Genomic DNA, 14572 nt, shown 5'->3' with positions numbered 1-14572 from the left:
TGCTTTCACTAGAGTGCCCCAATAAGCAATGCTGTCAGTAAAGTGCCCTAGTTAAGAGTTCTGTCAGTAGAGTGCCCCAGTTAACAGTACTGACAGCAGAATGCCCCAATAAACAATGCTGTCAAGTAGAGTGTATCAATTAAGAGTGCTGTCAGTAGAGTGCTCCAATGAGGAATGCTTTCACTAGAGTGCCCCAATAAGCAATGCTGTCAGTAGAGTGCCCTAGTTAAGAGTGTTGGCAATAGAGTGCTTCAATTAAGAATGCTTTCAGTAGAGTGCCCCAGTTAATAGGACTGACAGCAGAATGCCCCAATAAGCAATGCTGTCAGTAGAGTGCTCCAAAGAATAGTGCTGTCAGTAGAGTGCCTCAATAAGCAATGCTGTCAGTAGAATGCCTCAATTAACAGTACTTACAGCAGAATTCCCCAATAAACAGTGCCGACAGGAACAATTTCAAGGGTGCCAACACTTTTGGCCATCACTGTATGTATGGAAAGCTTTCTGATGAAAGCTGCAACAATGAAAAACAACTCTATAATTCTAAATTCTACCCAGCAGTTATTAGAGCGCGGTTTCTGTGCCCGCGGGTCGCTTCTTTCCATATGACAACTTTTCATTATGTACTTTAGTTTTCAGTGGGGAAATGATTTAATAACTGGAGGTTGGAGATGATGTATCCTGCACTTGAGGTATTTAATAGTGTTGTACAGTATTAAAAAATCATGACGGCTTTATTCCACAAACAGCCATCATAGTGCAGCTTGACTAAAGTGAACAGGATCTGCAATACCACATACAACCTGTTTGCTGGTGTGGCGCTGTTTTTTGGAAGGATGCAGCCATGTTGTATTGGTCCTTTACAGAGTTACCTTCATGTAACGTTATACGATTACCATAGTTTAGTTTTTATTAAAATTACATATTTCACTTTTATACAACAGATTATTGTAAGATGTTTTGACCTAGTAATGGAAACGATTGGTTGTCGGCAGAGGGAAGGTTAATACTACAGGTCGCTGGACAGTAAGAATTGGGCGTAATTACCAGGAAACTTCAGCAAAATCACCCACCGTGACAAATTCTGTTCTGATTGGAGGTGTCTTGCGTCTCCTTTGTCCCGTTAACCCTTACGATGAATAAAAATGGAATTTGCATTATTAGTTCCCAGGGTGTATGTGGGGGATGGGTCATAGGTTGCCTGAACCGGGAGGTGTCAACGGGATCTGCCGACTAGATACTGAAGCAAAGATCGGGCATGTTGGATTTCAACATGCCTGATTCTTTGTTCCCATAGGAGATGAAGTTCCGTTATCGAGATAAATATGAATGATCAACCAATCAGTGCTTGCATGTTTATGGGGGAATTGGGAGTATTAATTGTCGACTGGAAGTTAATTAAAATGGGCATCCCACCAATAACATTTTAAAGGGAATCTGTCAGCAGGATTTCACCCCAACCCCCTCCAAACTATTTATTCAAATACACGTCCAGCAATACCTTTACATGGCCGGTCCGTTCCTCCGTTACTGAGAAATCAGCTTTTGAATCTGAAGCCTCCGTCACTCCAGCTCTATTCACCGCCCAGTGCTGGCTACATTCATTAGAATGCCTTAATAGACAAAATTGACAGCAGAATGACCTATTAAACAGTACTACAACCAAAATGCCCCAGTAAACAATCAGTAGACCAACTGAACAAACAATACTGCTAGCAGAGTGCCGCAATAAACGGTACTGCCAGAAGTGCTGTCAGCTGAATGTCTCAACAAACAGTATTGCCGGCAGAGGCCCCCGGAAAAAAAAAAATTCCTCAATAAATAATAATGGCAGTAGTGATCTAATAAATAATATCGGCCAGCAGAATGCCCTAATAAACAATTCTGTTAGTAGAGTGCCCCAATTAAGAGTGCTGTCAGTAGAATGCCCTATTTCATAGTGCTGTCAGTAGAGTGCTCTAATTAGAGTGCTGTCAGTGGAGTGTCCCCATTAATTGTACTAACAGCAAAATTCCCAAATAAACATTACTGACAACAGAATGCCTTAATAAGCAATGATGTAAGTAGAGTGCCCCAATTAAGAGTGCTGTCAGTAGAATGCTCTAATTAAGAGTGCTGGCAATAGAGTGAGTGCTCCAATTAATATTGCCAGTAGAATGCTCTAATTAAGAGTGCTGTCAGTAGAATGCCCTATTTCATAGTGCTGTCAGTAGAGTGCTCTAATTAAGAGTGCTGTCAGTGGAGTGTCCCCATTAATTGTACTAACAGCAGAATTCCCAAATAAACATTACTGACAACAGAATGCCTTAATAAGCAATGATGTAAGTAGAGTGCCCCAATTAAGAGTGCTGTCAGAAGAGTGTCCCAATTAAGAGTGCTGTCAGAAGAGTGCCCCAATTAAGAGTGCTGGCAATAGAGTGCTCCAGTTAATATTGCCAGTAGAATGCCTCCACAGTACTGACAGCAAAATGCCCTAATAAGCAATGCTGTTAGTAGAGTACCCCAATTAAGAGTGCTGGCAGTAGAGTGCCCCAATTAACAGTTCTGACAGCAAAATGCCCCAATAAGCAATGATGTCAGTAGAGTGCTCCAATTAAGAGTGCTGGCAATAGAGTGCCCCAATTAACAGTACTGACAGCAGAATGCCCCAATAAGTAATGCTGTCAGTAGAGTGGCCCAATGAAGAGTGCTGTCAGTAGAGTGGCCCAATGAAGAGTGCTGTCAGTAGAGTGGCCCAATGAAGAGTGCTGTCAGTAGAGTGGCCCAATTAACAGTACTGACAGCAGAATGTCCCAATAAGCAATGCTGTCAGTAGAGTGCCCCAATTAAGAGTGCTGGCAATAGAGTGCTCCAATTAACAGTGTTATCAATAGAATGCCTCAATTAACAGTACTGACAGGAGAATGCCCTGATAAACAACCATACCAGTAAAGACATACTGATAGGGAATTTAGATTGTGAGCCCCATCGGGGACAGTGATGATAATGTCTGTAAAGCACCGTGGAATATGATAGCGCTATATAAAAATAAAGATTATTGTTATTATTATTACACCAGTAGAGTGCCCCATTTAACAGTGGTGTCAGCAGAGTGCTCATTCATGAATCCATGTTTAATATCCGCTTCCTGCTCTCTCCCACCTCATTCCCCCCTCCCTAGTTCTGCACTCCGAGCCTCTGTGTCGCCTCCAGTGGAGGAGATAGCGGGGTACAGACCGGGGCCTCCTTATTTTGACTCGATAAAAGATCATGTTAAGGGCTCATCTCCACTTGTGAGAAAAACGGACGAGTGCAATCCGATAAAAAATCGGATTGCACTCGGACCAATGTTTTTCAATAGGTGACAATCCATTAGCGATTTTTTTCCCAGCCGAAATCGGACTGAGAAAAATCTGTGTCGGCTGAGAAAAAAATCGCAGCATGCTGCGTATTGCTGAGATTCTTGGACGAGACTCGCCAATGCAAGTCAATGGGTGCGAGAGAAAAAACGCACAGCACTCGCACCATGCGAGTGCTGTCCGATTTTTACGCACCCGTGTCCTTAGAAAAGCCGGCAATTCAGTGCAGAGTACAGTAAAATCACAGTGACAGGTTAGATGAGAGTAGATATATACACATAGAATAGGTATATATACATATATATGTCAGGGAGACACCTATATATATATATATTTATATTTAATGCAGCGCGAGACAGCTTAAAAGCTGGTAATTCAATTACCGGCTTTTGCTTTCTCCTTCCTAAACCCGACATGATATGAGACCTGGTTTACATACAGTAAACCATCTCATATCACCATTTTTTTTGCATATTCCACACTACTAATGTCAGTAGTGTGTATATGCAAAATTTGGGCGTTCTAGCTATTATATTTAAGAGTTAAATGGCGGAAAAAATTGGCGTGGGCTCCCGCGCAATTTTCTCCGCCAGAGTAGTAAAGCCAGTGACTGGGGGCAGATATTAATAGCCTGGAGAGGGTCCATGGTTATTGGCCCCCCCCTGGATAAAAACTCCTGCCCCCAGCCACCCCAGAAAAGGCACATCTGGAAGATGCGCCTATTCTGGCACTTGGCCACTCTCTTCCCATTCCCGTGTAGCGGTGGGATATGGGGTAATGAAGGGTTAATGCCACCTTGCTATTGTAAGGTGACATTAAGCCTAATTAATAATGGAGAGGCGTCAATTATGACACCTATCCATTGTTAATCCAATTGAATGAAAGGGTTAAAAAAAACACACACACATTATTAAAAATTATTTTAATGAAATAAAATCAAAGGTTGTTGTAATATTTTATTTAACGCCCAATCCAATCACTGAAGACCCTCCTTCTGTAAAAGAAAAAACATAATAAACCAACAATATACTTACCTTCCGCAGATCTGTAAAGTCCAACGATGTAAATCCTTCTGAAGGGGTTAAAACATTTTGCAGCCAGGAGTTCTGCTAATGCAACGCTACTCCTCGCTGCAAAACCCCAGGGAATGAAGGTAAAGTAGGTCAATGACCTATATTTAGCTTCATTTGCGGTGAGGCGCCCTCTGCTGGCTGTTCATAGATCGTGTGAACTTTCCTAGAAAGCCTGGGAGCTTTTTAGGAAAGTTCCCACGATCTATGAACAGCCAGCAGAGGGCGCCTCACCGCAAATGAAGCTAAATATAGCTCATTGATCTATATTTAGCTTCATTCTCCGGAGTTTTGCAGCAAGGAGCAGCCTGCATTAGCAGAACTCCTGGCTGCAAAATGTTTTAACCCCTTCAGAAGGATTTACATCGTTGGACTTTACAGATCTGCGGAAGGTAAGTATATTGTTGGTTTATTATGTTTTTTCTTTTACAGAAGGAGGGTCTTCAGTGATTGGATTGGGCGTTAAATAAAATATTACAACAACCTTTGATTTTATTTCTTTAAAATAATTTTTAATAATGTGTGTGTGTTTTTTTTAACCCTTTCATTCAATTGGATTAATAATGGATAGGTGTCATAATTGACGCCTCTCCATTATTAATTAGGCTTAATGTCACCTTACAATAGCAAGGTGGCATTAACCCTTCATTACCCCATATCCCACCGCTACACGGGAATGGGAAGAGAGTGGCCAAGTGCCAGAATAGGCGCATCTTCCAGATGTGCCTTTTCTGGGGTGGCTGGGGGCAGGAGTTTTTAGCCAGGGGGGGGGCCAATAACCATGGACCCTCTCCAGGCTATTAATATCTGCCCCCAGTCACTGGCTTTACTACTCTGGCGGAGAAAATTGCGCGGGAGCCAACGCCAATTTTTTCCGCCATTTATCCCTTAAATATAATAGCTAGAACGCCTAAATTTTGCATATACACACTACTGACATTAGTAGTGTGGAATATGCAAAAAAAATGGTGATATGAGATGGTTTACTGTATGTAAAACAGGTCTCATATCATGTCGGGTTTAGGAAGGAGAAAGAAAAAGCCGGTAATTGAATTACCAGCTTTTAAGCTATCTAGCGCTGTATTAAATATAAATATATATATATAGGTGTCTCCCTGACATATATATATGTATATATACCTATTCTATGTGTATATATCTACTGTCATCTAACCTGTCACCGTGATTTTACTGTACTCTGCGCTGAATTACCGGCTTTTCAAAGGAGACCCGTGCGTAAAAATCGGACAGCAATACGGATGTCATACGGATGTTGCGATAAAAAAATCGCATGACACTCGCATGGCACTCGCAGACGTTACATCAGTTTTTTCGGTCCGTAAATCGGACCATTTTTTTCTCACACAAGTGGAGATGAGCCCTAAATATTGTGTTTTTCTCACAGCAGGGAAAGTCGCTCATAAATAAAGTGCAGATTGCAGTGCGAGTGTCTCCACTGATCCCGCAGCTCAGCAGAGATACAAATGGTCTCGTCCTTTGAACATCGGAGCACAAGATGAGAACACGGCTTTGAACTTGACTCTCTGTAGTGAGGACTTCGGCCTTTGTACATGATGTACATAATGATTACATGGCAATTTCTCGCTCTTACCTCTACAGTACACAGGTTTCTCATTGAAGCCGGGTGACAAATATTTGGTGAATTTTGGATTAAAAAAGACCTGTCACCTCTCCTGACATGTCTGCTATGGTAACTATTTGTGTTCCCTGTAAAGCTGCAAATCAGGAACATCTTTTTTAGAACTCTGATGTTGTGTTGATCCTTTCTTAATCATCCAGGAAAAATATGAATAAATTAACAACTTTGTGTTCCTGCTCCCATAGCTTGTCTGACACTGTCCAATCAGGTCTGTTTGGGGATACGTCTGATTGACAAAAGGAATGGTGACATCCATTGTTGGGCTATTCTTCCATATTCAGGAGGAGTAGCAGAAAAAAGTTTATGTTTAGGCTTTAATGAATTAAACTCTCCATAATATAAGAATTCTGAAGCATCATTTCTTATAGTGCTGCTTCATTTTATTTCAGCATATATAATATAGCAGGTGAAATATTGTAAGTATTGAAAATGTCACCAATTTTCTAAGTAAATATATTTTTAAAGGTGCTATTGACATGAACTTCTCACCAGATGTCGGTAACAACCCATCCAATCCACACAGGCAAATCATACATAGATGTCCATAAATTATGTTAGGTGTAATAATGAGAAATGACACAGGAAAAAAGTATTGAACACATGAAGAAAGAGAGGTGCGAAAAGCCATGGAAAGTCATTGTTAAGGACTGGCGGAACGCACCAAGCACAAGATGAAATGGAACTAGGTGCGTTCGCAGTCCGAGGTCCACCGTGCAGGAAAAACCCTGCTGCTAGTAAGACGGACTATATGGCGGTACTACAAGTATACACGCACGGGTTAACTACACCCTGCGTGAAGGAAGCGATCCTGTTGCGTCACAGGACCGCGGTACCGCACATAGAGCGCGAGCAAGGAGTCAGCGAACTCAAGCCCAACTAGGATTGAAGTCCGATTAGACACTTGCTGGCACAACACCGCAACTGGCTGTGTAAGGAAACTAAATAATAATATTAAGGCACAAGAGTGCTGCGGTGCCGCACAGACGAACGCCACTAACCACCCAGGCTTGGGTCAGGAAAGCGCAGAGCAAGGGCACGGCACCGTACAGGCGGACACAGCAACTGGTAGCTGTAATGTGTGTTACGTGCTGTTGGATAAGTCGGGCGCTAGATAGCAAACATACACCTTCCGCGAACAGACATTCAATAGGGAGGGTTATTTAAAGAGCGACTTTCACTCACAACACACACACATATTTACAAGACAATACTAGCGCATGGCCGTGCGGTCATGCGCAGTTTATATAGATGCAGCACAGGAAACAGCTACAGAAGTTTTTCCCTTTCAGGACCTGCCAAAAGGACCAATGGGATGTGCTGCAGTACCTGAGCATGTGACCCTCGATCTCCAACAGGAGATCTTGCCCTGGGCATGCTCAGTGTGTGCAAATAAGGACTTAGATCCAGAAACGTCCACTCGCCGCTGCCCAGCACTGGCTTCAAAGGCAGAAGCAGGAAAAGCAGCAGTAACTCTTCGCACAGAGTCAGACTGAGCGAGACGCTGGGATCGACGTCCCTGCTGAGCAGACTCCACTGCAGCTGGAGGAGAATGGGAGACCGCAGCGGAGACGGATCGAGATTCCCCCTGTGCAGCAGAGGAAACTCGACTCCTAACATTACCCCCCCCCCCTCCTTGGGCCTCGCTACGTTCGAAGGCAGCAATGAGCTGCGGGGCCCGAATGTGCTCAACAGGCTCCCAGGACCTGTCCTCGGGGCCATAACCCTTCCAGTCTACCAAATAAAATTTTTTGCCACGTACCACCTTGCACCCCAAAATAGCGTTCACCTCATAATCGTCCGTAGACGAACCCGATGTCCCAGCAGATGACTCGGAGAACCGGGACATATACACGGGTTTCAAGAGGGACACATGAAAGGTGTCGGTGATACCCAGGCGTGGCGGAAGGGCCAAACGATAGACCACAGGATTAACCTGTTCGAGGACCTTGAAGGGACCCAAGTAGCGAGGTGCAAACTTAGTGGACTCTACACGCAGCCTGATGTTACGGGCGGAGAGCCACACTAAATCACCAGGAGCAAAGGTCGGGGCAGGGCGCCGATGTGCATCGGCGGAGGACCTCATTCTCTCCTTCGAGGCCCGAATGGCATCCTGAGTGCGGTCCCAAATGTCCCGTGCCTCCACTGCCCAGTCTGCCACCCTGGAGTCAGCAGAGGACACGGGCATAGGCACAGGAACCCGCGGAAGCTGGCCGTAATTAAGGAGGAAAGGAGTCTGACCGGTGGAGTCAGCTACAGCGTTATTAAGGGCGAACTCTGCCCATGGTAATAAAGATGCCCAGTCATCCTGCCTGGCAGAAACAAAATGTCGTAGATATGTGACCAGAGTCTGATTGGCCCTCTCCACCAACCCATTCGTCTCGGGATGATATGCGGAAGAGAGATTTAACTCAATGCTGAGAAGACGACAAAGCTCTCTCCAAAACCGAGACGCAAACTGGGGACCCCGGTCACTGACAATTTTGTCTGGCATGCCGTGTAGGCGGAAGACGTGTCTTATGAACAACGCTGCCAAGGCCCGTGCAGAAGGTAACCGTGGGAGCGGCACCAAATGCACCATTTTCGAGAAATGATCGGTAACAACCCAAATGACGGTACAGCCGCGAGACTTGGGCAAACCCACCACAAAGTCCATCCCGACCATCTCCCAGGGCCTGTTTGCGACCGGCAAGGGATAGAGTAACCCAGACGGCCGTTGTCGAGGAGACTTATTTTTGGCGCATGAGACACACGCCAGAACGTAATCTCTGACATCTCGGAGCATATGCGGCCACCAGTACGTCCTCGCCAGCAGCTCAGATGTCCTTTTTGTCCCAAAGTGTCCACCCACCCTGGAGGAATGAGCCCAAGAGAGAACCTCCGGTCGCAAATTTATGGGCACAAAAGTCTTGCCCGGAGGCACAGACTCAAGCGACACCGGAGCCATGGTTCTCAAGCTCTCAGAACGAACAATAAGCCGAGGCTCTCCTTCCTCCTCCTCAGATGACACAACAGAGCGAGAAAGAGCATCAGCTCGAATGTTCTTCTCCCCAGCGAGATAATGGAGGGTGAAGTGGAATCGGGAGAAGAATAAGGACCATCTGGCCTGGCGAGAATTTAGCAGCTGGGCTGTTTGCAAATATAGCAAATTTTTGTGGTCTGTAAAAACTTGAAAGGGAAAACGAGCCCCCTCCAAGAGATGTCTCCACTCTGAGAAAGCCAATTTCATCGCTAGCAACTCCCTGTCCCCGATGGAATAATTCCTCTCCGCTGGTGTGAAGGTCTTGGAGAAGAAGCACGGATGCTTCCGACCTTGAGCATCCTTTTGGAAGAGGACTGCTCCAGCACCAACGGAAGAGGCATCCACCTCCATTATAAACGGCTTATCGACATCGGGACGATGTAGGATGGGAGCGCTAGCAAAATGAGACTTAGTAGAAGAAAAGGCCCTGGAGACCTCTTCAGACCACACTTTGGGATTTGCTCCCTTCTTGGTGAGGGCTACCAAGGGAGCTACCAGAGTTGAGAAGTGGGGAATGAACTGGCGGTAATAGTTTATGAACCCCATAAAGCGCTGCACCGCTTTAAGAGAATGGGGCTCTTGCCAGTCCATCACAGCCTGTAGTTTGGCAGGATCCATAGCCAATCCCTGGGCGGAGATGATATAGCCCAGGAAAGGTAAGGACTCCTGCTCAAACACACACTTCTCCAACTTCGCATAAAGAGAGTTTGCCTGTAGGAGGTCGAAGACTTTGCCAACATCTCTCCGGTGGGAGTCAATATCTGGAGAAAAGATGAGAATATCATCCAGATAGACTACAACCGAGGTGGAAAGCATATCCCGGAAGATGTCGTTGACAAAGTCTTGGAAAACAGCAGGTGCATTACAGAGCCCGAAGGGCATCACCAGATACTCATAGTGCCCATCTCTGGTGTTAAATGCCGTTTTCCACTCGTCCCCCTCACGGATGCGAATCAGGTTATAAGCACCCCGCAGATCTAGCTTAGTAAACACTCTAGCTCCCCGAAGCCTATCGAAAAGCTCAGATATCAAAGGCAAACGGTACTTGTTCTTAACTGTGATAGCATTAAGACCCCTGTAGTCTATGCATGGACGTAGTTCTCCATTCTTCTTCTGCACGAAAAAGAACCCTGCCCCAGCAGGTGACACTGACTTCCTGATGAGCCCTCTTGCCAGATTCTCTTGAATGTACTGAGACATTGCCTCCGTTTCCGGGAGAGATAATGGATAGACTCGACCCCGGGGAGGCTCAGCACCAGGCAAGAGATCAATAGGACAGTCATAGGGGCGGAAGGGTCTCCGCTGCCTTTTTGGAGAACACGTCTGCATAAGACCAATATTGCTTGGGGAGAGAGGAAAGATCTGCGGGTACCTCTGTAGTAGCAACCTGAACGCACTCTCGATGACACCTGTTCCCACAAGATTCACCCCATCCCAGAATTCTGCCTGAGGACCACTCGATGTGAGGAGAGTGGTACCGTAACCAAGGTATCCCCAAGAGAACCTCATCAATTCCCTCAGGAATGACGAGTAGAGATATAATCTCCTGATGAGATGGTGACATGGACAGAGTAAAAGGGATAGTTTGATGTGTAATCTGTGCGGGCAGTGTCGACCCATTCACCACTCGTACCGTTACTGGTTGAGATAGCATGACCAGAGGAATTGCGTGACGCTGGGCGAAGGCTGAAGACATAAAATTGCCCTCCGCCCCAGAATCCACGCAGAGTTCTACCGAGTGAGAGGATGGGCCCAATGTTATTGTCCCCTTAAAGGACAATTTGGAGGCAAACGTCGCCGTGTCTAGTGCACCTCCACCAACTACCACTAGACGCTGACGTTTCCTCGACCGCTGGAGACATCTGGAGGCAAGATGTCCAGACTGTTGGCAAAGATGACAAATCTGGAGTGCACGAGCGGTCCGGGACTTAGATCCCGCTCGTGACTCTACCACAGGCTCATGGGGCTCAGGAGCCTGGTCTGGAGATTCCAAAGGTTTGGCGAAGGTGGGAGCCAGCCGAAACCTCTGCCTACACTGGGCTCGCTCTAACCTCCGCTCGTGGAAACGGAGATCAATACGAGTGGATAGAGTTATTAATTCCTCCAGTGTGGCGGGAATCTCCCTAGTGGCCAGGGTGTCCTTAACGTGGTCAGCCAGCCCCCTCCAAAATATTGGAATGAGGGCTTTATCCGACCACTCCAGCTCAGATGCTAAGGTGCGGAAGTGGACGGCAAAATGACTGACCAAGGACGAGCCCTGAGTCAATGCCAACAATTGGAGCGCCGTATCATGGGTGACACGAGGTCCTAGAAAGACCTGTTTCAGAGTGCTCAGAAACAACCGAGCACTCTGCACCACATGATCACTACGCTCCCATAGCGGCGTAGCCCACTGCAATGCCCTGTCCGAAAGAAGAGACACTATAAATCCCACCTTAGCCCGCTCTGTAGGGAAACGAGAGGCCAGAAGCTCGAGATGGATAGAGCACTGACTCACGAAACCCCTACAAGACTTACTGTCACCAGAGAATTTCTCTGGAAGCGGGAGGCGAGTTAGAGTCGGGACAGGAGCGGCAGTGGACAAGGTGGCTGCAGCAACACTAGCAGCCTGAACAGCGACAGCAGTGACATCCACAGCTGAGGTTGAACGCTCAAGAGCCGCCAACCTTCCCTCCAGCTGCTGGATGTACCGCTGTGCACACTGATCGTCCATCATTTACTAGCCAGACCTTGGCGCTAGTATTATGTTAAGGACTGGCGGAACGCACCAAGCACAAGATGAAATGGAACTAGGTGCGTTCGCAGTCCGAGGTCCACCGTGCAGGAAAAACCCTGCTGCTAGTAAGACGGACTATATGGCGGTACTACAAGTATACACGCACGGGTTAACTACACCCTGCGTGAAGGAAGCGATCCTGTTGCGTCACAGGACCGCGGTACCGCACATAGAGCGCGAGCAAGGAGTCAGCGAACTCAAGCCCAACTAGGATTGAAGTCGATTAGACACTTGCTGGCACAACACCGCAACTGGGTGTGTAAGGAAACTAAATAATAATATTAAGGCACAAGAGTGCTGCGGTGCCGCACAGACGAACGCCACTAACCACCCAGGCTTGGGTCAGGAAAGCGCAGAGCAAGGGCACGGCACCGTACAGGCGGACACAGCAACTGGTAGCTGTAATGTGTGTTACGTGCTGTTGGATAAGTCGGGCGCTAGATAGCAAACATACACCTTCTGCGAACAGACATTCAATAGGGAGGGTTATTTAAAGAGCGACTTTCACTCACAACACACACACATATTTACAAGACAATACTAGCGCATGGCCGTGCGGTCATGCGCAGTTTATATAGCTGCAGCACAGGAAACAGCTACAGAAGTTTTGCCCTTTCAGGACCTGCCAAAAGGACCAATGGGATGTGCTGCAGTACCTGAGCATGTGACCCTCGATCTCCAACAGGAGATCTTGCCCTGGGCATGCTCAGTGTGTGCAAATAAGGACTTAGATCCAGAAACGTCCACTCGCCGCTGCCCAGCACTGGCTTCAATGGCAGAAGCAGGAAAAGCAGCAGTAACTCTTCGCACAGAGTCAGACTGAGCGAGACGCTGGGATTGACGTCCCTGCTGAGCAGACTCCACTGCGGCTGGAGGAGAATGGGAGACCGCAGCGGAGACGGATCGAGATTCCCCCTGTGCAGCAGAGGAAACTTGACTCCTAACAGTCATGACATCAGATGAAATTTATCAGTTATTAGAAAGCAATCCTGCCACTTAGTGACAATTAATATCAGCTGGTTCAACTGATGGCCTATATAAAGATGTCTTATTACCAAGGTGCCACACAAGATACATCTTATAATGGATAAAACCAGTGAGCTGTCTCAAGTCCTTCACAACCTTATTGTTGCAAAACATACTGGTACGGGTTACAGAATTTCTAAACTACTGAAGGATCCAATGAACATTGTTGGGGCCATTATCCGAAAATGGAAAGAACATAATTTCAGCATAAACTGGCCACTACCAGGTGTTTCCCACAAGATTTCAGACAGTGGATTGAAAGGTTTTATCAGAAGAATTGTCCCAGAGCCAAGGACCATCTGTAGAGAGTTACAGAAAGACATGAAATCAACAGGTACAATTGTTTAAAAGAAAACTATAAGTAATGCACTCAACCTCTATGGCCTGTATGCACGCTCACCACGCAAGACTACATTACCGAACAAAAAACATGTTCAGACACATTTAAAGTTTGCTCAATAATACTGGAAGAATATAGTCTGGTCATATGAGACAAATATTTAACTCTTTGGATGCCATAATGCACACTATGTTTGGAGTCCAAAAGGCACTGCATATCACCCCAAAAACACCATACCAACAGTGAAGTTTGGAGGTGGGAACCTCATGGTGTGGGGCTGTTTTTCAGCATATGGCACTGGCAAACTTCATATAATTGAAGGCAAGATGAATGGACAAATGTACTGAGACATTCTTGACTAAAATCTGCTGCCATATACCAGGATGATGAAGATGAAACAAGAATGGACATTTCAGCAAGTCAATGATCCCAAACACACAGCCAAGGAAACTATCAATTGGTATCAGAGAAAGAAAATAAAGCTGCTAGAATGGCCGAGTTTCATAGAAAGAACTCACGGGCCCTTCAGAATGTGAAGAATGTTTGTGTGGAAGAATGGGCCAAAATCACACCTGAGCAATGCCTGTGACTAGTTTCTTCATACAGGATGTGTCTTGAAGCTGTCATCACCAACAAAGGCTTTTCTATGAAGTATTAAATGCATTTGGATTGGATGGGTTGTTACCGACATCTGGTGAGAATTTCATGTCAAATAGGACCTTTAGAAATATATTTACTTAGAAAATGGTGATGTTTTCAATACTTATTTTACTTGTTATGTGTGTATATATATTTATATATATATAGGCAAGCATGGGCAGGTATTAATGAATTTCTACCCTGCCTTTAACAGGCTGGAATCACCGACACGGACCTTGACCATGGAGGCACCAAAAGGAATTGAGATAAATGCAGAAGCTGGCGGGTTGGAAGCATCTTGCAGAACAGACCTGCGGCTAGATTCTACAGATGGAGAGGTAGGACATAATTATTTTTGGAGGCTGTGAGGGTGAAGGGAGACTTGTAATTGCATGCTGTGCCAACACCCAATATAAGTGGGGCTTCTATGACTGGTGACTCTATGACCAGGATGTGTTCATAGATTTTTATGGATTGATGGATTAATATGTAATTTTCTTATTACCTGGTGTAAATGCTGTTGTTCTCCTGAATCTGAAGTTGTTCTTCTTTTGTTCCTGTGCCTCTTTCCTGAGCTATTCCTCACTCTGCCATGTTTATAATTCTGGTCTTTTAGCCAACTGGGTATGGTCGGCAAGATGATGCCCACAGAGAAGTGTTGTGGACCACAGTTGGTTGATAAGACTAAATTTATATGCAAAGAAGAG

The 14572-nt window shown here is 45.8% G+C and overlaps 1 protein-coding gene and 1 long non-coding RNA gene across 3 annotated transcripts in view; one reads left to right on the top strand and one right to left on the bottom strand.

The window, feature by feature from the left end:
- The window catches only part of LOC138675375 (uncharacterized), a 129560-nt gene that overhangs the window by 45643 nt on the left and 69345 nt on the right, over positions 1 to 14572 (bottom strand). The window lies entirely within an intron of this gene.
- Positions 1 to 14572, top strand: part of SGCD (sarcoglycan delta) — a 639540-nt gene that overhangs the window by 615596 nt on the left and 9372 nt on the right. For both annotated transcript variants that reach the window (XM_069763505.1, XM_069763507.1), the window contains one exon: positions 14080 to 14203. In XM_069763505.1, coding sequence (XP_069619606.1) covers positions 14080 to 14203 — 124 coding nt within the window. The remainder of the gene's footprint in view (positions 1 to 14079; positions 14204 to 14572) is intronic.

This window comes from Ranitomeya imitator, chromosome 4 (assembly GCF_032444005.1).
Source record: "Ranitomeya imitator isolate aRanImi1 chromosome 4, aRanImi1.pri, whole genome shotgun sequence".
Taxonomy (NCBI): Eukaryota; Metazoa; Chordata; class Amphibia; order Anura; family Dendrobatidae; genus Ranitomeya; species Ranitomeya imitator.
Note: the sequence above shows the minus strand (reverse complement) of the source record. Positions and strands in the feature narration are given on the sequence as shown.